This window comes from Lacerta agilis, chromosome 5, assembly GCF_009819535.1.
Source record: "Lacerta agilis isolate rLacAgi1 chromosome 5, rLacAgi1.pri, whole genome shotgun sequence".
In the NCBI taxonomy this organism is placed as follows: domain Eukaryota; kingdom Metazoa; phylum Chordata; class Lepidosauria; order Squamata; family Lacertidae; genus Lacerta; species Lacerta agilis.
Genome location: NC_046316.1, coordinates 10,426,261 through 10,451,628, shown reverse-complemented (window position 1 = coordinate 10,451,628; position 25,368 = coordinate 10,426,261). Strand labels below are relative to the sequence as shown.

The 25,368-nt window shown below is 44.5% G+C and overlaps 1 protein-coding gene across 35 annotated transcripts in view; it reads left to right on the top strand.

The window, feature by feature from the left end:
• SORBS1 (sorbin and SH3 domain containing 1) overlaps positions 1-25,368 on the top strand; it is a 104,191-nt gene that overhangs the window by 7,420 nt on the left and 71,403 nt on the right. For 24 of the 35 annotated variants that reach the window (XM_033148465.1, XM_033148470.1, XM_033148469.1 and 21 more), the window contains exons 3-7: positions 3,165-3,236; positions 9,160-9,255; positions 12,369-12,491; positions 16,498-16,524; positions 16,646-16,758. In XM_033148465.1, the coding sequence (XP_033004356.1) occupies positions 3,165-3,236; positions 9,160-9,255; positions 12,369-12,491; positions 16,498-16,524; positions 16,646-16,758 (431 nt within the window). Of the gene's footprint in view, positions 1-3,164; positions 3,237-9,159; positions 9,256-12,368; positions 12,492-16,497; positions 16,525-16,645; positions 16,759-24,770; positions 25,296-25,368 lie in introns of those variants that run through there. The other 11 variants (XM_033148491.1, XM_033148495.1, XM_033148493.1 and 8 more) reach the window with 3 other exon arrangements.

The following is a 25,368-nucleotide window of genomic DNA, read 5'->3' as shown; positions in this document are numbered from 1 at the left end:
ACAGTCTCTATGATTGAACTCACCAGATCAGGAAGAAAGAAGTGGAAACCGGCTTTTTCATTTCCCTCCCGCGCAGTGGGGAAGGAGCAATATTAGCAAGCCTGCTCAAATTACACTATGGTAGGGTGGTTCCCCCCCCCCCCCGCAGTTAACGCTTTGTGTACCTTTGTGCAGATTTTGCAGCCGCTAACAGAAATGTGTTAAAGGTGGAAGCCTTAAGCTGTTTGTAGTGATGTAAGCTCACAGCGATTTAAGCTCCCTGGTAATCTTTTCAGATCAGCGGTGTTCTCATTTGCCCACTGTCAGAAGCACTGTGACTCTGATTAGCAATTGGTGGGAATTGCAATTGGTGAGAATCTGCTTGTGGGTTTTCCGTGGAATTTAGCTGGCCACCCTGAGAACAGAGTGCCAGGTTTTTGGCTTGAAACACCTGAGCCCTTCTTAGGTCTTCCCATTCATGTACTCTCATCACCTGGTGCCAGTGTAATTAATTTTCACAACCTCCTGGATGTTTGGAGAGCATGCAACTCCAGAGTGATGATTTCTTCTTCTTCTTCTTCTTCTTCTTCTTCTTCTTCTTCTTCTTCTTCTTCTTCTTCTTCTTCATCATCATCTTCTTTGAGGCATACACAATACTCATGAATGCACTACCAATTAGCTTCTCAGGAATGTGTCTCAAAAAATAGTCAGAGTGTTATTAGCAATGTTTCACTACCACCTCCCATGCTCTCCTAGCCTGAGAGGATGATTCTTTTACCATCCTTGGACTCTGAGGATAAGTCTGCAGAAGAGATGGCACCTTCCCAGCCTGTTTGAAGCAGCAATTGCAGAACCATAGAATTGTAAAGTTGGAAGGGACCCAAGAGTCATCTAGTCCAACCCCCGGCAATGCAGGAATCTCAGCTAACACATCCCTGACAGAGGGCCATCTAGCCTCTGCTTAAAAACCTCCAAGCAAGGAGAGTCTACCACCTCTTGTGGGGATCTGTTCCACTGCTGAACAGTTCTCACTATCAGAAAGTTCTCCTTTCTTGTAACTTACAGCCATTGGTTCATGTCCTACCCTCCAGAACAGGAGAAAACAAGCATGTTCCCTCTTCCCTTGAGATATTTGAAGATGGCTATCATATCTCCTCTCAGTCTCAGTCTCCTCTTTTCCAGGCTAAACATACCCAGCTCCCTCAAGCGTTCCTCATAAGGCTTAGTTTCCAGACCCTTGATCATCTTGGTTCCCCTCCTCTGCAAACGCTTCAGCTTGTCAACATTCTTCTTAAATTGTGGAGCACAGAATTGGACACAGCATTCCAGTTGTGGTTTGTGCAAGGTAGAATAGAGTGGGACTATTACTTCCCTTGATCTGGACACCATACTTCTGTTGATATAGCCTAGAATAGCATTAGCTTTTTTTGTTGCTGCATCAAACTGTTGATCTCATGTTTAACTTGTGGTCCACCAAGACCCCTAGATCCTTTTCACATGCACTGCTAGTAAGCCAGGTGTCCCCCCATCCCATATTTGTGCACCTGGTTCTTCCTGCCTAGGTGCAGAACCCTACATTTGTCCCTATTGAAATTCATTTTCAATAGGAGGAAAGAATTAAAAGAGGACAGATAACTTCTCATTGGAGATGGGGCCAACTAAAGAACAGGCTTTGCTGGACTTTAATAAGGTTTCAGATAACTGCGGCTCTTTGCTGAGACAACATTCCTCCGTTACCAACACTTGGGTGTGTGAAGAACTACTGTGGCTCTGAATGCTCTCCATGGTCCTGATAAAGTTTGCCTGAATCTTGATTAATCTTGGCTAAATCAAAACGAGATGCTCCCTTTTGCTGGAAGGCGATGCAAAAGGAAAAGCTCCCCATACACTTGCAGCAAACTTGTAAAGGTGTCAAGACATTCTGCTGATGTTTGGGATTATATCAGGATTTGTACAGGTGAAACTTGAAAAATTAGAATATCGTGGAAAGGTTCATTTCTTTCAGTAATTCAACTTAAAAGGTGAAACTAATATATGAGATAGACTTATGACATGCAAAGCGAGATATGTCAAGCCTTTATTTGTTATAATTGTGATGATTATGGCATACAGCTGATGAGAACCCCAAATTAACAATCTCAACTTTGGGGTTTTCATCAGCTGAATGCCATAATCATCACAATTATAACAAATAAAGGCTTGACATATCTCGCTTTGCATGTCATGAGTCTATCTCATATATTAAACTCCAGTAGCTAATGAAAACAATTGCTTACATAAATGGACTTTTCCACAATATTCTAATTTTTCGAGTTTCACCTGTACATCAGATCATGCCACCTGACCCTAAATTAGAGCTTCTTTCAATATATTAAGAGCAGCTTCTCCACAAAGATATCCTGTTCCTCCTTACAGCTGCTGGAGTGGAGGTACCTAGATACTCGGCCGGGGAGGGAGAAGAATCCTCCTCTGAGCATTTACTACAGAATTTGCTTCACTAGAATTTGGCTTTGGGCAAAAGTTATGGGGCTGGCTAGACTGGCTTTAGAAGACAGTGTGTGGAAAGGAGAACAAGGCAGCCCTTGGAGAAGACAGGAGCTGCTGCAAGAGTCTTTGGCCGACTCAATCTGGAATGATCTCATCTTAGTCCTTTTCTGGAGAGAGGCGTGCATCCCACAGCACAGTGTTATCTATAACTACGCCACCTTTGCTTTGCCTTCACGGTGCTCTGCGTCTTTTAATGGCTGCGTGGAAGGCAGCCATTCAACAGGTTCAGAATTTCGCTGGCTAGGGTGGTTGTAGGTGAGGAAGGCCGTGCTTTACCTGTCCCATTATCCACCTTTAATAATTCAGGGCACAACGCCTCTCAGGAAAAGAAGGGAAAAGCTCTTGGAAACTCTGAGCGGGAGAGATTGAACGAATGTGAGCAGTGAGTGTGATTTTTCGGAAACGATGGATTAAGTGGTTTTATGGTGTGTTACAATATTAAGGCAGACATTTTGCATTTTTATTGAGTGTCCCCTTCCCTGAATTAGGGTACCCATTGCACGGGACACCATGCTCCAATTCTGTTTCCTGTTCCTTGCTCTTGCATCTTCCGTATACAGTGGGCACCTCGGACACCTTCCTGGCCTTGTGGATTCAGCATGAGAATGTTGTACTGATAATTTCTGCTCTTCTTTCAGAATGCAAAGAAGTTGAAGTTGGAAGCACTGTTGTGAATGGCTTGGTACTGGGCAGTAATGGACAAGACAGAGGTATGTTGAATAACAATACAAAATATTAGTAGTAGCATTAGTATATTAACCACCTTCTACACAAGCATCTAAGGGACGCGGGTGGTGCTGTGGGTTAAACCACTGAGCCTGGGGCTTGCTGATCAGAAGGTCAGCGGTTCGAATCCCCGCGATGGGATGAGCTCCCGTCGCTCGGTCCCAGCTCCTGCCCACCTAGCAGTTCTAAAGCACGTCAAAAGTGCAAGTAGATAAATAGGTACCGCTCCGGCGGGAAGGTAAACGGCGTTTCCGTGCGCTGCTCTGGTTTGCCGGGAGCAGCTTAGTCATGCTGGCCACATGACCCGGAAGCTGTATGCCGGCTCTCTCAGCCAATAAAGCGAGATGAGCGCCGCAACCCCAGAGTCGTCCGCGACTGGACCTAACGGTGAGGGGTCCCCTTTACCCTTTACGCAAGCATCTCAAAGCAACGGCAATAAAAATAGCAAACAAACCATTAAAAACACAAATATTAGTTGTGGAAGATGGAAAAGCCACCTGAGTTTCCCTGCTGTAGGAGGCAGTTGCTGGGTTTTCTTTGCGATATTACATTTGTGAGATCCACGTGTATGTAAATAAATTTCAAGGAGTGAGATGAGCAATAAATTCCCCCAAATCAGTAGAAAAAAGTAAGAGAATTAAAGTAGAGGAGCAGTCTGCCTGATGCAGCTGTTGGCCTGCTTCTGTAGAAGGAATGCTACTCTGATAAACCCAAAGGGAACAGGAATAGTCCCCCGTGAAGTTAAGAGAAGTTGTCCAAGGTGCTTGTGAACAGATTAATCTCTTCAGGCTTCCCTGCAGCTTCACAGCCCGGCCTTCCTGGCTGCATGCTTACAGTGCCGAGGATGCTAATGTATTGCCAGCTCAAGCCCTGCATATTGAAAATACTCCCTCCTCAGTTGCAGAGGAAGAGGTGCTGTTTTGTTTTGCAGCATCTTTGAGGAGGGCTAAATCTGGCTTCCTTAGAGAGTGCTTTGAGCTCTGGATGTTATCCGGTCCACTTCGGGCTGATTTGGGGCTGTCTCAACACATTCGTCATTGGGGCCCTATTCAAAATTCAGGATTTGCTGCAGTCTCAGTCGCACATCCCATGCCTGTAAAGGATTAAACAAAAAACACAGAAGCCGCTGTGTTCAGTGTAATGTGTAGTTTGGCTCTCCAAGGTCTTCACCTTGCATAAGACACTGTCATGGCAGGATGGTTGACTCTATATTAGGTTGCCTTATGCTTCCCCTCCTGGTAATATGCCCCTAGCCCCCCCCCCCAAAGCTCAGCTGATAGGAGATTACAGCTCAAAAGCATGGGAAAGGGAGCATGGCTGAGTCCTGCTACTGAGTTGTGGGAGGAGGAAGAGGTCTTAGTCTTTGTTTCCATGATGCTGGTAAAAAAAAAGGAAATGCCTTTCTCCGCATGCAGCATGGAAACCAGTGAGCTGAATTTGTGAGAATCATCAAATTGTAGATTTGGGAAGGGACCCCCCTAGGCTCATCTAGTCCAACCTCCCTGCAATGCAGGAATGAATGTGTGGGCAAGTAGTGAGAGAGTTGTTTCTGAATAGTGTGTTAGTGGTACCTTGGTTCTCCAACTTAATCCGTTCCGGAAGTCCATTCCAAAACCAAAGCGTTCCAAAACCAAGCCGCGCTTTCCCATAGAAAGTAATGCAAAACGGATTAATCCATCCCAGACTTTTGAAAACAACCCCTAAAACAGTAATTTAACGTGAATTTTACTATCTAACGAGACCACTGATCCATAAAATGAAAGCAATAATCAATGTTCTGTACTATAAAATAAATAAGACAGTATTGTAGATGATAAAAATTAAAACTATTTTTTCCCTTACCTGCACTTATGATAGTCATTGTTAAGATGGGGGGGGGGCGGCTTTATCCATTTCCGCAGTCACTCACTCACTCACTCACTCAATCATAAAACGAAAAACAAGCCAGTCACAAAAATGAAAAAGCCACACAAACAAAAACACAAAAAATAACAAATACGAAAGCACCAAATATCACCTCAGAACACTGCAATCGGAAACAGAAGGCTTTAATTGCAACGGGGGTGGGTGGGACTGAAATGAGCTGCGCAAGGGTAAAAACAGAAGCTCAGGAGCACGTTCGGCTTCCAAGGCAAAGTTCGAAAACCGAAACACCTACTTCTGGGTTTGCAGCCTTCCAAGTTGTTTGGGAACTAAGCTGTTCAAAAACCGAAGTACCACTGTATGTGCATGTTTCGACCTCACCCACTGACGATGTGCATCTCACAGCCACTTTCCCCCAAAGTTGTATAGCCTTTTGGGGGGGGGGATGAGTAAGGCTCCCTACCTTGTATTATATTGTGACGCCTGGTTTATTTTATCCGTTTTTCCTTGGAAGCTTTTCTTTAGAGTTCCAGAACACATAGGTTGTTGTTGTTGTGGTTGTTGTTCAGTCGTTCAGTCGTGTCTGACTCTTCGTGACCCCATGGACCAGAGCACACCAGGCACGCCTATCTTTCACTGCCTCCCACAGTTTGGCCAAACTCATGTTGGTAGCTTCAAGAACACTGTCCAACCATCTCATCCTCTGTTGTCCCCTTCTCCTTGTGCCCTCCATCTTTCCCAACATCAGGGTTATTTCCAATGAGTATTTTTCTAGGGAGTTAATGGGTTAAAAATAAGGACATGAGTGGCGTTTCCATTTTATTCTGCACTCCTGCCATACAGTTTCCCTTGTTTCCTATAGAGGTGAGATATGTGCCACATATGGTAACTAAGGGTTTCTTTCTATACCCATGTTCAGATGCTACATATTTGTTGTTGTTTAGTCAAGTCCAACTCTTTGTGACCCCATGGACCAGAGCACGCCAGGCACTCCTGTCTTCCACTGCCTCCCACAGTCTGGTCAGACTCATGTTGGTAACTTCGAGAACACTGTCCAACCATCTCGTCCTCTGTCGTCCCCTTCTCCTTGTGCCCTTAATCTTTCCCAACATCAGAGTCTTTTCCAGGGAGTCTTCTCTTCTCATGAGGTGGCCAAAGTATTGGAGCCTCAGCTTCAGGATCTGTCCTTCCAGTGAGCACTCAGGGCTGATATCCTTCAGAATGGATCGGTTTGATCTTGCAGTCCATGGGACTCTCAAGAGTCTCCTCCAGCACCATAATTCAAAAGCATCAATTCTTCGGTGATCAGCCTTCTTTATGGTCCAGCTCTCACTTCCATACATTACTACTGGGAAAACCATAGCTTTAACTATACAGACCTTTGTCGGCAAGGTGATGTCTCTGCTTTTTCATTAGTTGTATACTCTGCTTGAATCTTTCTATGCCGCATTTCAACAAAAAAAGTTCATTGGAGGCCGTTCTTGCCATTTTTAAAATCACTTCCAGGTTCGGTGTGATGAATGAGCACATGCTCATCATATGACAATTGGACACGTATACAGGTGAAACTCGAAAAATTTGAATATCGTGGAAAAGTCCATGTATGTAAGCAATTGTTCTCATTAGCTACTGGAGTTTAATATATGAGATAGACTCATGACATGCAAAGCGAGATATGTCAAGCCTTTATTTGTTATAATTGTGATGATTATGGCATACAGTTGAGATTGTTAATTTGGGGTTCTCATCAGCTGTACGCCATAATCATCATAATTATAACAAATAAAGGCTTGACATATCTCCCTTTGCATGTCATGAGTCTATCTCATATATTAGTTTCACCTTTATAGTTGAATTGCTGGAAGAAACGAACCTTTCCACGATATTCAAATTTTTCAAGTTTCACCTGTAAATGGGTAGGTGCCTGTAGTTGTGAAATAGACCCCATGCAATCCTGCATATTGCCAAAGTCAACAGTATTTCAAAACGATAAGCAGCCTTTCACATATAGACTGAGGTTTTCTCTGATGTAACCTTTCAAGCAGTTTATAACCCAGACTGAAGATGCTTTCTTCTGGGCAATGCATGTTGGCAAGCAAGCAGTAATTGTTTCAGACAGTGATGCTGCATTCTCAATAATATGGATGAGGGTGAGCAGAGCTAGCTGCTGTCTAGTGAACTCTTCCCTGCATACTTGCAGAAAGTTGAGCGGATTGAGATAGGAAGACCCTATAGCAGCTCATCTCAAGACAGCGAACCTCTGGGTTCACACTGAATGCCAAAGGCAACAGCTGTTCTCTTTTGCAGCTACATCTTATTTTAGGGTGAGCGGGGGCAGTTGACACGCTGCTGTCAAATTGCAGCTCTTCTAGGATCCTGGATTTCTCAGTTGTTTGATGTGGCCAGCCCCCAGTTCCACCCTGGGGGTTGGGAAAGGCGTTGAAGAAGACAGAAATCCAGTAGACTCGAGTTCATAAATGTAGTCTGCGCCCGAGAGAATAATAATAATAATAATAATAATAATAATAATAATAATAATAATTTTTATTAGTACCCCGCCCATCTGGCTGGGTCTCCCCAGCCACTCTGGGTGGCTTCCAACAAATATTAAAACACATCAAAATATCACAGATTAAGAACTTCCCTAAACAGGGCTGCCTTCAGGTAGTTGTTTATCTCCTTGACCTCTGGTGGGAGGGCGTTCCACAGGGCAGGCGCCACCACCAAGAAGGCCCTCTGTCTGGTTCCCTGTAGCTTTGATTCTCGCAGTGAGGGAACCGCCAGAAGGCCCTCGGCGCTGGATCTCAGTGTCCGGGCTGAACGATGGGGGTGGAGACGCTCCTTCAGGTATACGGTGTCGGTTAAGGAAGAGAGGATTGGGAAAGGAAGGAAGCAGGGGGAGAATGGCAATTGGTCTGCATCTTTATAGTTTATATAGTGAACATTGTGGAGGGAGGGTTTAGTCTTGGCGGTGGAGCATGTATGTGGAGCAGTTAAACAAAATGGAGGAAAAAACCCTTCCCCTTTCTGTAAGATGTGGGTATATTTCAGGAAAAAGGACATCTGCCAGAATCAGGTGCACATACACCACACTGTAACAATAACATATTGGCAGTGCCGGATTTACGTATAAGCTAAACAAGCTATAGCTTAGGGCAGTGTTTTTCAACCACTGTTCCGCGGCACACTAGTGTGCCGCGAGATGTTGCCTGGTGTGCCGTGGGAAAAATTGAAAAATTCAAGAGAATTACTTTATATATAGTCAATATAGGCACAGAGTTAAATTTTTTAACATTATCTAATGGTGGTGTGCCTCGTGATTTTTTTCATGAAACAAGTGTGCCTTTGCCCAAAAAAGGTTGAAAAACACTAGCTTAGGGCCCCACTCTCTTGGGAGCCCCAAGAAAATTTAAAGAGAAAAAAACACTGGGTGTACATTTCCAAAATATAAGGAGAAAACCACAAATAAAATAAAACCTACATACATCAACAGCATTTTGTGTTGTGTAGGCTCCTATATGTTATGTGCAAATGGCTTTAGATACCTATTAGGTCCATAAATTACCATACAGCATATATTCAACACAAAAAACAGCGACAATTTGTTGTTGACAAAGGACAGCTGGACATATAAAGGGCCCCATTACCTTCAGTAGCTTAGGGCCTCATCAAACCTAAATCTGGCCCTGCATATTGGGACTGGTCCTGCATATTGGCCCTGCATATTGGGACTGGTCTTAAACCTGGGTCTTCTTGCACCAGCAGGAGCATATCTCAGGGAGATACGAAAGAGGGAAAAGTTACCCTCATTTCTCCAGTCTCCTTCCTGGAGAGGTCAGAGAAGCACTATAAGTCTCCTGTTCCAGAATGCCTGGAAATTGAACCCTTCTTGGTCTGTGGTGGGGGAGACAGATGGGAATAATGAGAGCCTAATGTTTTAATTAGCAAGTTTTCTGACATTGTTAGAATACTTTATGCCATGTTTTTGCCCCCATGCCCTCCCCCTTTTGTTTCCTTCCGACTTCTGTACTTTTATGTTTGCAGCGAACGATGTCCCTTTATGTTCACGCTCTGTTTCTGCTGTTAAAATAATTCCCGTGAAGAAAGTGAAAAGTTCTCCTGGTCTAGTGTTGCCGACAGGTATAATTCTCTCTCTCCCTCTCTCTTTTTTTTTTAATTTTTGGTCCTTTCTCCACATATTCTTCCCAGGCCTTTTGCTTTGCCTTCTTGTTGCTAGAATAGTTTTCCTGCACCGTCTCTGTCCCTCCACTGCTTTGCCCGGCCACACATTTCATCAGTGCTATATAAAATTAGACCAGGACAACAAATATGCCAGCAGAGTTCACCAGAGAGCCATTCTGAAGATAATTTACCATGGAGGAGGGGGGGAGAGAGTTACGAGCAGGCCTCCACTTGCTCCAGTAGCGAGTGTCTGGTGAATTTTGAAAGGGGTAGGAATTTAGTGACGGCACCTGCAGACCACGGCCCTTTTGCTCATTCCCGCTTCAGCGCACACATGTATTTATTTATTTATTTTGCTTTGGGACCTAAACTTCTTCCTCTTTCCTTTCACCAACTAATTCAAAATTGTGCTTGCTTAAACAGTCAAACCTCGATTTTCGAACGTCTCGGCTGCCGGACACCAAAAATGCGGAGTGGAATGCTTCTGTTTTCGAACGCGCCTTGGAAGTCGAATGGCTTCTGAGGCATGTTTTTCATTGCCCCCCCCCCATTGAACTTGCTGACAGCCCTTTGATCCTCGATCCTGTGGACGTCCATAACGGATTACGTTCGAAAACCGAGGTTACACTGTATATTGTTATAGATTCAGCAGGGGGACCCTCCTAAACCCTAGAAATTAGTAAATTAGGGTTGCTATATTTTCTCAAGGAAATCGGCCCTGATTGCTCACTAGAAGGACAGATCCTGAAGTTGAGGCTCCAGTACTTTGGCCACCTCATGAGAAGAGAAGACTCCCTGGAAAAGACCCTGATGTTGGGAAAGATGGAGGGCACAAGGAGAAGGGGACGACAGAGGATGAGATGGTTGGACAGTGTTCTCGAAGCTACTAACATGAGTTTGGCCAAACTGCAGGAGGCAGTGAAGGATAGGCATGCCTGGCGTGCTCTGGTCCATGGGGTCACGAAGAGTTGGACTCGACTGAACGACAACAAATATTTTGCTCTTCTACTTTTAACTATAGAGGGATGCTGGTGGCGCTGTGACATGCTTTCGAATTGCTAGGTGGGCAGGAGCTGGGACCGAGCAACGGGAGCTCACCCCATCGCAGGGATTCAAACCGCCGACCTTCTGATCAGCAAGCCTTAGGCTCTGTGCCACCAAATGCAGTGATTCTTACTTCTGAGTAAACATAATGCATAAGATTGCATTGCAAATATAATAATTCTGATGGAAGCCGCCCAGAGTGGCTGGGAAACCCAGCCAGATGGGCGGGGTATAAATAATAAATAATTATTATTATTCTTAGCCAGATACTGTTAAAGTATCTGTTCTACATACCAGCATTTTGTTAAGCCTTCTGGAAGGACGTTCTGATGGTGGCAGACCATAATAATTAGACCCTGCCAACAAATTAAGATTCTGAAGTAGCTTGGACTGTGAAGGTTTACTTTGGAGAGCAGGGATAGTGGTGGCAGGTGAAAGAAGAGAACGGAATGTTGGAGAATTCTGACGAAAATGAAAAAGGAAGCAGAAATTGCTGCAGTTCACATGTTTGTGGAAATCAGCCAAACGAATACATAGTTGTTGTTGTTTAAGTCTGCAAACAATGCATAATTAATTACTATTTTTATGTAGTTTTGACATTTCCTTTACACTGAAATGAGTGAATGCTTTGAAAGTTACTCATATACTTAAGTAAATCACGTGACTTACGTTAAAGAATGGACAGTGTAACGGGTATTATAGTGTTTGGCAGAAACCGAACTGCAGTAGAATGGAAACAGCGCCGCTGATTGTGGCAAATACTGGTTGGAATGGAAATTTCCGCCTTCTCACATCCCTAGATGGGAAGCCGTTGAGGATATTTGGTCAGGGGAGCATTAGCAAGCTGTGAAGGAAAGGCTGGCAGCCTGAGAGGCACTGAAACGTCTGCAGTTAGTGCCTCTTCCAACCCAGAAAGTAGCTTTAGAAGTTAGAGATTCTCTGGAATCCCATTTAGCTGCTTAGTGTGAAATCTCACATATCCAGAAGCTAGACAGTCTTATACGAATCAGTTTGTGTGCCTTCAGTATTCTAGTGAAGAAGCTGCTCTGGCTGCTGCGATAGGCTTCTTAGGTGAAGTACAACTATAGTCAACAGAGGATGGGACAGAAATATAATCCTGCCTGGCTGATACTGGTGGTATATCTGAAAATGCAGCCGTGGTATCAAATTTCTATACATTATGTATTTTCTTTCTATTTTAGATCATGGTCTTGATTTGGAAATTTGACTCATCTCTCTGCAGATAAACTTACCGCATTTTTCACTCCATAGGGCGCACCTCGTTTTTAGAGGAGGAAACAAGAAAAAAATATTTTTTTCTGGTTTTCCTCCTCTAAAAGCCCTGGTTTTTTGAGGATCAGCTAAAAGTTTTGCAGCTTTTCTTGCAAAGGGAAAAGCCCTGGTTTTTTTTTTAGGATCAGCTCCTTTTGCAAAGGGGGAAAAGCAAAGAGGAAAAGCCCCATTTTTTATGGGGTTCAACTCACATTTCTGCAGCTTCTGAAGGAAAGGGAGCCATTTCTACAGTTTCCAGACAGATAGTCTAATCAGCCAGTCACATGTCGCTGGGGAAACAAACAACCTCCCTCTGCAGCACATTCAACGATGGAGGGCGGGGCTGAAAGGGAGCAGGGACTCTTATCTCTCTCCCGATCTCTTGCTGATCAGCTGCTGAGTGGGGTCCTTTCAACACCCCTTTTTGTCTTTGTAAAATAAAAAGCACTATCTGCTTTTGGCCCCTGGGCAATTCAGCTCCAGGGACCACCATTCGCTCCATAAGATATTTCCCCTTACTTTTTAGGAGGAAAAAAGTGCATCTTATGGAGCAAAAAATACGGTACTTTAGCGTATATATTTTTAAAGCTGGAATCAAAAGCTAATTTCCAGCCACACTGTTATGACTAGATCAATTTGCTCAGATGCTAAACCGAAGCAAGCAGGAAGCTTTCTGTGTAGACAGCATGATTTAAGATTCTTTCACATTCCAAATGATCATCTTAATGTTTCCCCCCCCCCCCCCGCCCCTGTAGACCTGGATCCTGCCAAAGTCTGTACTGGAAAGGGGGCGGTGACCCTCTGGGCATCTCCAACCTATGAGGAGAATCGGAGCGCCAGTCCTACAAGTCATTCACAAGACGTCCACCAATCTGAAAGTAAGTCCAAAGTGTGAGATAATTGCCATAGACTAGAAAGTAAAGTGCTTGTTGTTTAAGCTGCTGCCACTTGAGTTTAAAGACCTCTAGTCTTCTAAAAAAAAGTATTTCAAAACTAACTCCATTTTTAAACTAACATGCTTGAAATGTGGGCTATGTTTGGCTTTTGAAATTCAGGTTTTTCAAAATACAAACTGCAGCGAGCAACTTTTTATCCAGCTGAAAACCGAATCCTAGTTGTGGAATGTGACTGAAAAAGAGCAAAAAGGTCATCGACACGTCACATAGTTCAGTGACATCATGCATATGTCTGCATCAGAACTTAAGCAGTAGCACAAAATCCCCATTTTAGAAATTCAGAATGTGCTGTCTCAGATCTGAGCTATGTGAATTTTTGAATGCAGTAATTTTGAATTTTCAAAACACGGCGTTTCGGAATGAAGTTAATCTTTTGTTCAGTTCTAATCTCGGAAGCTGTCTGTGCACAAACGTCGGCTCCCTCGGCCAGTAAAGCGAGATGAGCGCCGCAACCCCAGAGTCATACGCGACTGGACCTAACGGTCAGGGGTACCTTTACCTTTTAATCTTGAAGTGGATGTGTTTGCATTGTGATGCAAAGCATCTTCTGCCCCCAGGCGGCTATGCTCTCTCACCGCGGTGGCATTTTGTCGTAGACAGTATTCCCAAGTTGACTCTGTTGTCATTAAAGCTCTGCCTCCCTTTAAATAGCAGGTACGTAATCGTAGTAAACCAGCAAAGGCAATAAACAGTGCTCAAATGAGTATCTGACCCTGGGAGGACAGGATGGTTCTTGAGATGGCATTTGCAGCAGGTACAGAGGAGGAACCGAAGCACTTTTTAAACCAATGGACAGTATAATGAATTTATGGAATGTTTGCTACCCTACAAGATACAGAGATGGCCATTGCCTTTTGTTGTTGTTCAGTCGTTCAGTCATGTCCGACTCTTCGTGACCCCATGGACCAGAGCACGCCAGGCACACCTATCCTTCACTGCCTCTCGCAGTTTGGCCAAACTCATGTTAGTAGCTTCGAGAACACTGTCCAACTATCTCATCCTCTGCCGTCCCCTTCTCCTTGTGCCCTCCATCTTTCCCAACATCAGGGTCTTTTCCAGGGAGTCTTCTCTTCTCATGAGGTGGCCAAAGTACTGGAGCCTCAACTTCAGGATCTGTCCTTCTAGTGAGCACTCAGGCCATTGCCTTTGATGGCTTCAACTAGGAACGAGTCAAATTTATGAAGGGTAAGATCTTTCGGTGGCTATAAATCAGGACAGGTGCATAGTCACCATTATGGACTGTGCTCAGAGCCACTCCAACAACAAATAAAAATGCAACAGGAAGATTCTTACAACACAGTGCTGAGCAATGTTTTTTCAGTGTGGCTAGCTTATTGTTCCCCAGCAAGGTGGTGGAATGAGAGTTACTCCATTAACCAGCCACTTCGTTCTTCTCAACCTGCTGTCCTCCTCTCAGAAGGTATGGGATGAAGGGATTTCTGGAAAAAAAAACCCCACTCTGCAAGGCTGCTTGGGTCTTAATAGTTTCAAACGCCTCACAGCCCCTGGTCTGTTCCCCCCACTAGCTGAGATCCTTTCAGGAAGTCACAACCCCTTCTGCCATTTGAAGGTCGGAAGGAGAATGGCCCCACGGCAGTTTATTTCCTGGGGTAAAATCCTAAAAAAAAAAAAAAAGCTCAACAACTAAGCTCAAGAATTTCAACCCTAAAAAAAAAAAAAGGTCCACAACATCGGTCGGCCATCACGCATGTTCACTTCATCAAATCTGGCCCTCTTTGAGAGAAGTTTGGACACCCCTGCCCTAGAAACTGTATCCCAACTATCATCGACCTGCCTCCCTTCAGGTATCGTTGGACCATAATGCCTATTAGCCCCAGGCAGCAAAGAAGAGGATGAGAACATTCAGTTATGCCTGAGGCATTTGTCAAAACCCGGACAACATTTGCTGCCTTTTTTAACCAGTCCTTATTTTTAACTGCAGTTGTATGAAGTTGTTTCAAGAAGGTCAAAAGAAACAATACTATCTTGTTTTGGTTTCAGCAGGTGGGATGGAGGCTGTTTTTATTGCTAATGGGCCTTACTCCTCACTTCCCTGGTTCCGCTTCCCCCAAATGGTTTTTTGTTGTTGTGAGAAAGGCACTCTGTTCATGCTGTGAAGTTTCTGTGCTTGGGCCAGTTGTGTTTAAAGATGTTCTGGTGCTAAGCCCTAGCGAGCTCTGGCTCAAAATAGAGAGAAAAAGAGAGAGTTCAGTCTCCGTGCCCTGAGACTCTTAATCTCAGGCTCGTGTCTTTGAGTCCCACGCTGGGCAAAAGATTCCTGCAGGCAGTTGGACTAGATGACCCTCATGGTCCCCTTCCAACTCTACAATTCTGTGATTCTGTGAAATTATTAAGACCTGTTCCTGGATTAGCTAAAACCACCAGTGGCATTGACAGAATCAGATAACTACTAGTTTTGATATTTCCAAAGTGAGGTTCTTGGAGCATTGAGTAAGCCTTCTAAGACTTACTTCTCAGTAGACTTACATAGGATCATGCTCAGAAATTGGTTCTCTGGTCTAGCACGCCACCATTTTACTTTTTACTTTATTGCAAGTGAATATTGCACTGTTGCAATTTATTGATATTTTATGAAAACAGCATTGAAGGGCTGTCCAGAAAGGTCTTGAATGTTTAAGGAGGCACAGTTTTTAATTAAGTCAGCAAGAAATATCTGTACTGTCCCTTAAAGCTTGGAACAAACTGCAGGCAGCACAAAACACTATGCTCTCTCGTCGGAACATCTATTCCCCCCTTTTAATTGCACTTTTAATTACTCTTTTGACCGTGCAAAGTGGAACGTGTGTGGATGGAGAGAAGCATTGACTCCTGGAGCACTCCCCAGTGGGCGTAGATACCCTGTTGAAATTCCAGATACAATGTAAAATAGAAAAGTCGCAATCGGAGAGTACTTAGTGTGCTGTACCAGAGCTCTTGTTAGCCACCTGTCTCGGTTTATCTCCCTCCCTCTTTCATGTGCTTCCTTTCCCCTTCGTCCTCTTCTCTGCACATCATCCCTCCCATCTATGCCATCTGTCCTTTTTTATCGCTGATGGCTTCCTAAATTTCCAGCAGTGAGTCATTTACAATGGAAAAGGATCATTGTGCTGACTCTCCCTTTGGAAAATGCCTTTCGGAGCCAGGAGGATGCATTTTGCATGTGCATCAACAGGGGGTTGTGCTGTGTGTGTGTGTGTGTGTGTGTGTGTGTAGTGGCACCAAAATCAGGTTCTGAAACATCTTTGAAGGGAGCCAGTGAGAGTTATGAACTTCCCTGGGATCTGATTAAGGACTTTGCTCTGCTGCGGCAAATTTGTTCCTAACCCCCAAAAGAGAGAGTGTTTGTTTGTTTGTTTGTGGTTTCCATTCTTAGGATCTCGGAGCAACGTGCGTAAGGCCAGCATGTAAATAGAAAATACTGTGTCACACCTTGTGGCCGGACTCTATAAAGATGGCACATGTTGTACCAAGCGCTTCTAAATATGTTTGTTTGTTTGCGGCTCTCACTCCCATCTCCTCCAGCAGGGTTAAGAAAGGACAGATTTATTTTCCACCCCTTGCCTACATCTCCATTTGAAATATTGAAGCCCTGCATTTGCAGCAGTGTGTGGCATTTGGGCTCCGTGCTGAGAGCTCCGGCTGCCTTTTTGACTCTGGAAGGAAATGTCAATGAACAATTGTTTCTTCATCACTCTGAATGAATTGCCTTGTGTTTACAAAGGTCAGGAGCGGTGAGGGAATCATGTTTCTATGGAAATTAGGCAGCCTGAGCTCCTAAGTATCCCATGCACAAAGTGGACTAAATTCTTAACTCTGATTGGTAAATGCAACCCCCCCCCCAATGTAACAGTTGATTTTGGTGTGTGTGTGTTTCCTAATTCCCTCCCTTCTTTTCATTTTTTCCAATGCTTGCCACCAAATGCTTCAGGTGTAGAGCCAGGAACACCCGAAACAGGTATTTACTGAATGCTTGATTTTCTTACGGTTTCCGCGGCACACCTCTCGGTTGCTTAAGCAAGCACAAAACCTTGGCTGTTCGGTAGAGCTCTAGTGATCTGAAGTTCTTCGTTTTGCAGATGACTGGGGGTTACCGCTTAGTGCCGACTCCAATGGGGATGCTCAGTCCTCTGCTCTGGCTGCCAAGGGCTACCGCAGTGTGCGGCCAAACCTCTCGGAGAGCAAACCACACGTGAGTACCTGCTTACAAATCCTTATGTGCTGGGAAATCTTTTGAGCCAAAGTCTTGAAGGGTGAAGAGACCTGTGCCACCCTCCCGGCCGTGCTTGACTGGGGAGCTTTTGTAATTCCTTTTTAATGGTCTGTAACACGAGCATAATGCCAAGGAACATCTCTCATGTCTGTTAAAACACATAGGTAGCTGTAATTGGTGGGTGGCGCTGTGGGTTAAACCACAGAGCCTAGGGCTTGCCGATCAGAAGGTCGGCGGTTCGAATCACCGCGACGGGGTGAGCTCTCGTTGCTCGGTCCCTGCTCCTGCCAACCTAGCAGTTCGAAAGCACGTCAGAGTGCAAGTAGATAAATAGGTACCGCTCCGGCGGGAAGGTAAACGGCGTTTCCATGCGCTGCTCTGGTTTCACCAGAAGCGGCTTAGTCATGCTGACCACATGAACCGGAAGCTGTACGCCGGCTCCCTCGGCCAATAAAGCGAGATGAGCGCCGCAACCCCAGAGTCGTCCGCGACTGGACCTAATGGTCAGGGGTCCTTTTACCATTTTTACCACAAAAGAGCTGTAGGGACGATGGTCGGGGTCCTTTTACCTTTACCTTTTTACTGCAAAAGAGCAAGTTTCCTTGTTTGTTTCCCTGTAGTCTTCTTCTGCTTGGGATCCATCTTTAGCCCCAACCTGCAACATGGACCCAGTGTTTCTTTGTTTTTTAAGTTAATGTGGACGATCACCAGAATCACCTAATACCAGAATGCTGTTACAGCATCGCTAAGATCCAACCATCAAGCAGGGGAGACTTTCTCAAGGCAGGCTGTTCTACTGCCAAACAACCCTTACCAGTAGGAAGGTGTCTCCTACTGCTCAGCTGAAATCTGCTTCCACGCCATTTCTGCCGAGAGATTCTAGCCCTTCCCTCTGGAGCCACACACACAAAGAAGTTTCCTCCATCTTCTCCCTACTGGATATTTGAAGACTTGCTGTCGTGCCTCCCCATAACCTCCTGATCTTCAGGCTAAAGAGCTCTTTCAACTGTTTCCCCTAGGACTTTGTTTCCAGGCCACACGCCATCCTAGTTGACCTTCTTTGAACATAACCCAGTTTGTCAATGTACTTCTTAACGCACGGCACCTAGAACTGGAGGCAGTATTTCAGATGTGCCCTGGCCAGCACAGAAGATTTATAGTCATTTGCTTTCCTTAGGGAACTTGGAGAGTTGTCTGGGCTGGTGGTGAGGGTGGAGAAGGGTTGGCTTAGGATCTCTAAAAGAGAATTCTTGGTACTCTCCAAATTACGATTCTCAGGATTTTGGGGGCAGGAGCCACGATGCTAGTAAATAGTTGGTATAAATATGTATAGCCTCACATACCCCACCCCACCCCTTCCCCCTTCTCTCTCCCTATTCTCTCACCCTTATACCAGTGGGGTGTAGTGGTTAAGAGCAGTAGACTTGTAATCTGGTGAACTGGGTTCGCTTCCCCGCTCCTCCACATGCAGCTGCTGGGTGACCTTGAGCTTGTCACACTTCTTTGAAGTCTCTCAGCCCCACTCACCTCACAGAGTGTTTGTTGTGGGGGAGGAAGGGAAAGGAGATTGTTAGCCGCTTTGAGACTCCTTCGGGTAGTGATAAAGCGGGATATCAAATCCAAACTCCTCCTCCTCTTCTTTTCTTAAGAAAGCAAAAGCAAGTATCATACCACTGGTGTGGTTCTCCACACCTTAACTGATGGCCACTGGGAGTGGACTGATAGTTGTTTTTAAATCTGAAAGTTGTTTTTAGATCTTTATGAACTCATTGGTCCAATGAGGTTAAGCACAGGCCTAAGTGGTGATCTTAACAGCTTCGCGTAATAACAAGGATTTGTAATGTTTGCCATGCACAAACCCCTGCTCTGTTCTCACAATCGCTCGGCATCGGTATGCTGGTTTCCATTTAACTGATGGGGGAACAGATAATGCTCACGGTTACACAATGAGATCTCTGGCTGAGCTGAGAATAATAATAATAATAATAATAATAATAATAATAATAATAATAATAATAATAATAATAATAATAATAATTTATTATAGTAATTTATTATTTGTACCCTGCCCATCTGGCTGGGTTGAGCTCAGGTCCAAGGGCAGAATGCTATTTGCAGACTAATGCCAACACTCAGTTGCAATATTTCCTGCTTGGCCCATCATTGACCATTTAAGAAGTAAGTGACCCAGTGCTTCATTTCTTTTGCTTGAATGCAAACAAGCTCAAGTGCACATGGGACTCTCAGCTAGTCCAAGGCATGCTGGTTCGAATCAGGCTGGTTTTTTGTTTTTGTTTTTTTAAATGCTGTGGGGTCTGCAATTGAAAACTGCTTAACAAAGGTTATGAGTTATAGGATTTTACCAGAAAGGCAATTTGAGGCTTTTTGACATTGCCTTTCTCCTAGAACTGCACTTGGTCAGCAAAAAGGGACCGGCGTTCTCCTTGATCTTGAATCTTGGCTCCACGTGTTTAATTTCCATTACCGAACGAAGCAAAGTAGGGGAAACCGCAGCTGTTTTCTCTCCGGCTACCAACCCTGCCTGTCCTTTGCCACAAACTGGATTCTTGGTGAACCAGATTGTTACTATGCCGCCACCCACTATGTATGGATTGCAGGAACCATTAAGTTCTGGGTGGCTGTGCTAAAGCTGGTGACAGGCAAAGCTACTGCTTTGTTTTATTTTGAATAAGGTCACTCATTATGAGCACCATTGCAGAACACAGATTTTTGTGCGTGAGAGGACAAGCTTGATTCATAATCTGCCTTCTTTATTACATTGCCTTAAAATTTTGCTGAGTTGCATCCTATGGTGCTTGCTTCCCCCCCCGCAAACAGAAGGTTCAGAGGCGTAGGAAGGTCAGGTGGTACCCGGTGCGGAAAATTTATTGTCACCCCTCCCCCATTGATTCCACCCCCCCCCCCGCAAAAATGGTTTTACGTTATTTCATATTTTCTTACGAAGGAATAATAAGTAATAATAATAGAAAACTTTTATTTATATCCCGCCCTCCCCGGCCGAAGTCGGGCTCAGGGTGGCTAACATCAGATACATAACATTGGTATAAAATCAAACAATAATTAAATTACCTCCTAAAAACACCTCAAAATCAAATGAAAGTCTAATTAGATGGCTTTCCACAGGGTTAGGGTTGGGAACAGTAAGTGCTCCATTGAACTGAAATTTCAGCCTTCACGACATAGGAAAACAGCCAAGTAAACAGCTATTTTGGTGGAGGAGGGTCAAGATATTAACCGATATGCATGAAATTTCATATACTTCTACAGAAAGTGAAGTGGCCCCTCCATGTGGTTCCTCTGCATTAACTTGAAGTATTCTGATTCCTGAAATTGCTGTCGATATATAACCAAAAAGGTTAGGGGGCATGGGTGGCGCTGTGGTCTAAACCACCGAGCCTAGGGCTTACTGATCAGAAGGTCGGCGGTTCGAATCCCCGCAACGGGGTTAGCTCCCATTGCTCAGTCCCTGCTCCTGCCAACCTAGCAGTTCGAAATCACGTCAAAGTGCAAGTAGATAAATAGGGACAGCTCCGGCGGGAAGGTAAACGGCGTTTCCGTGCACTGCTCTGGTTCGCAGTGCACTGGGCCTAACGGTCAGGGGTCCCTTTATCTTTACCTTTACACAGAGTTGCGTTTCATGTTTAGTTCCAGTTTGAGACTGAAACTGAAAGGCAGATTTTGCTGGTAGCATTCTTGAAGGTATACAAAGAAAGGAAAGGCCCAAAGGAAGCAGGCATCCATCTACATCAACAGCGATAATAAACAACAAACAGCAACAGATATTTGAATATTATGCTCTGGGTATTGCTGTTCAAGAACTGGCAAATTGGAGGAGATTTCAGAAAACAGCCAGAAAGATGACAAACGGCACAAGAATACTAGCTCACAGAATGCGGCTGTGAAACCTTAGACTGAAAAAAGGATCTTTAGGGAGTAGTTTGGTTCTCAAAATGTTTAACTGTTTAATTGACTTGCTGTTCCTCTTTCCTTAAAGGGAAAGGCATTCGAAGGGCACAGAGCAAAGGTTGGATTTATTTGTTAAGCTAATACAAAGGTCCGTATAGTTAAAGCTATGGTTTTCCCAGTAGTAATGTACGGAAGTGATAGCTGGACCATCAAGAAGGCTGATCGCCGAAGAATTGATGCTTTTGAATTATGGTGCTGGAGGAGACTCTTGAGAGTCCCATGGACTGCAAGAAGATCAAACCTATCCATTCTCAAGGAAATCGGCCCTGAGTGCTCACTAGAAGGACAGATCCTGAAGTTGAGGCTCCAGTACTTTGGCCACCTCATGAGAAGAGAAGACTCCCTGGAAAAGATCCTGATGTTGGGAAAGATGGAGGGCACAAGGAGAAGGGGATGACAGAGGATGAGATGGTTGGACAATGTTCTCGAAGCTACTAACATGAGTTTGGCCAAACTGCGGGAGGCAGTGAAGGATAGGTGTGCCTGGCGTGCTCTGGTCCATGGGGTCACGAAGAGTCGGACACGACTGAACAACAACAACAAAATACATGCCCTGTCCTCCTTTTGCAGTAGTAATAATCAGGGTAAAGGTAAAGGTAAAGGGACCCCTGGCCATTAGGTCCAGTTGTGTCCAACTCTGGGGTTGCGGCACTCATCTCGCGTTACTGGCCGAGGGAGCTGGCGTACAACTTCCGGGTCATGTGGCTGGCATGACAAAGCCACTTCTGGCGAACCACAGCAGTGCACGGAAACGCCATTTACCTTCCCGCCGGAGCGATACCTATTTATCTACTTGCACTTTGACGTGCTTTCGAACTGCTAGGTTGGCAGGAATATTCAGGGTAGCTTACCATAATTTTTTTTTAAAAAAAAATATGCCCGTGCCTTTTTTAAAATACCCCCACCCTAAACTATTAATCATAGACAATTATAGGAAAGGCAAATGTATACTGGACATGAAAGGAGACTGTAGCATCTGATAACTGCAAGAAAAGGATGTGCAAATACCAATTTGGGATGCTTTTGTTATGGGATATCATGTGATAGAGCAGAGCTTGGTGTGACCCAAAGCGTAACTTTCAGGACAAATAGCACCTGGGAACAGACTGTCAGGAAAGCATTAACCTCGCCTTCCTGGTCCAAATTTATTCTCCCTACCACCCAAGGGGGCTGATATTAATTTCCTTTTAAAATGCTGGTCATCTCATTCATTTTATCTCCTGCGTCATGTCTTGTTAGAGCAGAGTGTTGAACGAGGTGAACCACCAAATTCCTTCTAGTTGTGTCTATAATTTTACTCTCAGAGCTGCTCACTGATGTTTTTTTTAAATTGAAGTTTGCATATATGAATGAAATCTCAGTATATACGGAAATCCCAGTTCCAGAAAGATTTAGAGACTTACATAGCCATCTTCCAAATACAATCAGACACAGTTTCAAACCGTACAGTATCTGATTTTATTTTCAAAACACTCTCAATTTTATCCCAGTTTTTTTTTTTAAATTGAGAGTGTTTTGAAAATCAAATCAAAAACTTGTTCTACAAGTTTTGATATCTGTTTGCCCTGTTACCTTTTCGATAAATAAAGATTTGAGCGTTATTAGTGTTTTTCCAATTTCCACCAGACATTTTTCTTGTGTTGATAAATTTGATGTCCCACCCCCGCCAACATATAATTTGTACAGTAGTCAACAAATCATCAAGCTATAATGTTATTTGTGTACATCCTGGATAACACCTAATGACACAGGACTGGAGGAATGTGATAGTTCTGAACCAATTTTTCGTTAATCACCAAAACAATGGTATTTGAGAAAGACTTTATATTAGATTATGTCCACCAGGAGTAATTGAAATTAACATTCAGATTGCCACAGCGCTAACTCCTTGAATTGATCCCGGCAGGGAAAAGAAACCACTGCCCCTCTCTAGATTGTGGGACCACATCTCCCATCATACTTAATCACTGGCCGTAGTGGGGCTGATGGGAACTGGAGTCCAGTGACAGGTTCCCCTTGAATTAGGACCACTGTTAATCCCTCAGAATTTATGAGACTTATTCTGGTAGAACATGTTGCAGTATATGTTCGAAGAAGATTAACTGTGGTATACTTGAGATCTCGTTGCTCGGTGCCTGCTCCTGCCCACCTAGCAGTTCGAAAGCACGTCAAAGTGCAAGTAGATAAATAGGGACAGCTCCGGCGGGAAGGTAAACGGCGTTTCCGTGCGCTGCTCTGGTTCGCCAGAAGCGGCTTAGTCATGCTGGCCACATGAACCGGAAGCTGTACGCCGGCTCCCTCGGCCAGTAACGCGAGATGAGCGCCGCAACCCCAGAGTCGGACACGACTGGACCTAATGGTCAGGGGTCCCTTTACCTTTTACTTGAGATCTCAAAATGACAGCTATTGGTAAATGTTGGCTAATGAGATGGTGAAAAATATCACCCAATTTTATTTTATAATCAGTTTCGGTGTGTGTGATGCTTTGGCTTATATAAAGTCTCTGCCATCTTTTAAAAAAAGAAACATTTCACCTCTTCCCCCCCCCCCCCAAGCTAGCTAAATGTATGTATGTATGTATGTATGTATGTATGTATGTATGTGTGCTGTTAAAAGCTTGCAGAAACAGAAACATTACAATGGCATTTCAGTGGTCTGTGTTGTCCCCCCCCTTTTTTTACTATGCAACTATTTTGAGTTCCGTGCAAAAGCTCACTCCAAATGAGGTCTCTGCTTGTGCACTTTGTAATGAAAATCTGACTTGCTCATTGATCGCGGGCTTTCATTTGGTATCAACAAGTGTCACTCTCAAGGTTGCGTGGTAGATTTCCATCACTCTGCTGTTAAGAAGGTGTCGGTAACTAAATGATACGAGTTCATAACAGACCCGGAAAACGCATTTTTGGTCTTTACATAAGCGTTTTCCTTCAAAGGACCTCTTTGTTCCATGCACCTCTGGCTTTCTACAGAATCAGAAGTAATATTGCTGATTGTTTTGAGCAAGATCCTGAGCTGAAAACGTCATTTCAATATCCAGAGATCCTGAGAGGAATGATGGGATTCAGAGCTGTGAAAACTGTGATCCGGAGCATAAACTCCAGTGAATGCAATAGGGCTTCTGAGTAGATATGGTTAGGATTGTTGCATCAAATCCTCAGGCTTCCCTGGTTTGTCAACTAAGTAGAGAACTGAACGTGTTTACTATAAGCAGTACATAACATTGGCTTCTTGTTTATTTGCTTTCTTATTTAATATCATCAGTGCACACTGTGTTACAGTCAAATACAAGGTAATAAGAAAGAAAAACATATCTTAAATATAACACACATGTATATAAGTAAAGATCACAACATAACTTATTCCTCCAATTTAATTGATTCTTATAAACCTTGATTTCAATTCCCGTTCCACTCTTTCCCTGGTTTGAAAAGATATCGGATAGGAAATGCATACCGTTGACTTCAGTGTGATAGACAGCTACACCGATCTGGGCTTTGGGCTTTCAGCCAATACATGATACACTGAAATGACACACCAGCTCATCATGTGAAGATCTGGGAAATCCTTCGTTCAACAACAGGAGTGAATGAGCTGTGTGCCGACTTTGAAATTCCATATTAAAGTTTCGTTTCTTCCTGTTAACCTCAGTCTAATGACCAACTCATTTTTCTCTCTCCTCTTTTTCTCCTTTGTACGGTGCTGACTCCCTCCCCCTTTTGAACCCCTTAACCGGACAGATCCCTTCTCCACCCCACCCCTCTCCTCCAAACAAGGAGAGCTTTGCATGGCAACCTCGCACCAGCACCGCAATAACTGTCCTGCAGCCCGTTCCCATAACGGACTGTGTACACCCTCGCGCACCCAAGCCGCATTTGCGACCCAGCCTTGAGGGCCGGCCCAGTTTTTCCTCCTCGCCCAAACCCTTCGTCGCGGCTCCCTACGAATCCGCTAGCTCGATCCCCGCAGGCAGGGGGTTGCATGTTGGGCAACTGCGGCCGGGAAGTCACTACTCCTTGTTATCCGACACGTCATCCGGGCACCAAAACACCCTGGCGCTTGCTAAGGAACATCCGAGTGGTAAAGCTGGACTGAAACCCAACCACGAAACCAGAGCAGAGAAAAAGGTCAGCAGTCTATATGTAGCTTGTTTATCTAACAGCACTTGTTCGGCTCCGTTTGGAAATTCCACTGCCCGTTCAGATGTCCAAACACAAGGCACCCGTTTTGGAGCTGAGGTCACTGTGGCACCAGCCTTCTCCTGTGCTTCCTCTGTAACAGATACTGGAAAGTCTCTTCCTCCTCCTCCTGCCCCTCCCAGTCCATTCTTTAATATTGTTCTCAGTGGAGACTCAGTTAGTTATGGTCAGAGCCATCCCTCCAGGACTCCACAGACTGTTGACAACACAAAGGCAGACTTCCCACATACGACTTGCAGTGAGGACAGGATGAGAAAGGAGCCGTGCGTTGCTCAGCCGCCGCCGCCACCGCCACCCCAGCAACATTCATGCAAGGCAAAGGAACATGGCAGGGTACTTGGTTTTCTTCATAACCTTTTTTTTTCCCCTCCCCCTTTCACATGGCTGTATCTTTCTTTTCCTCCTC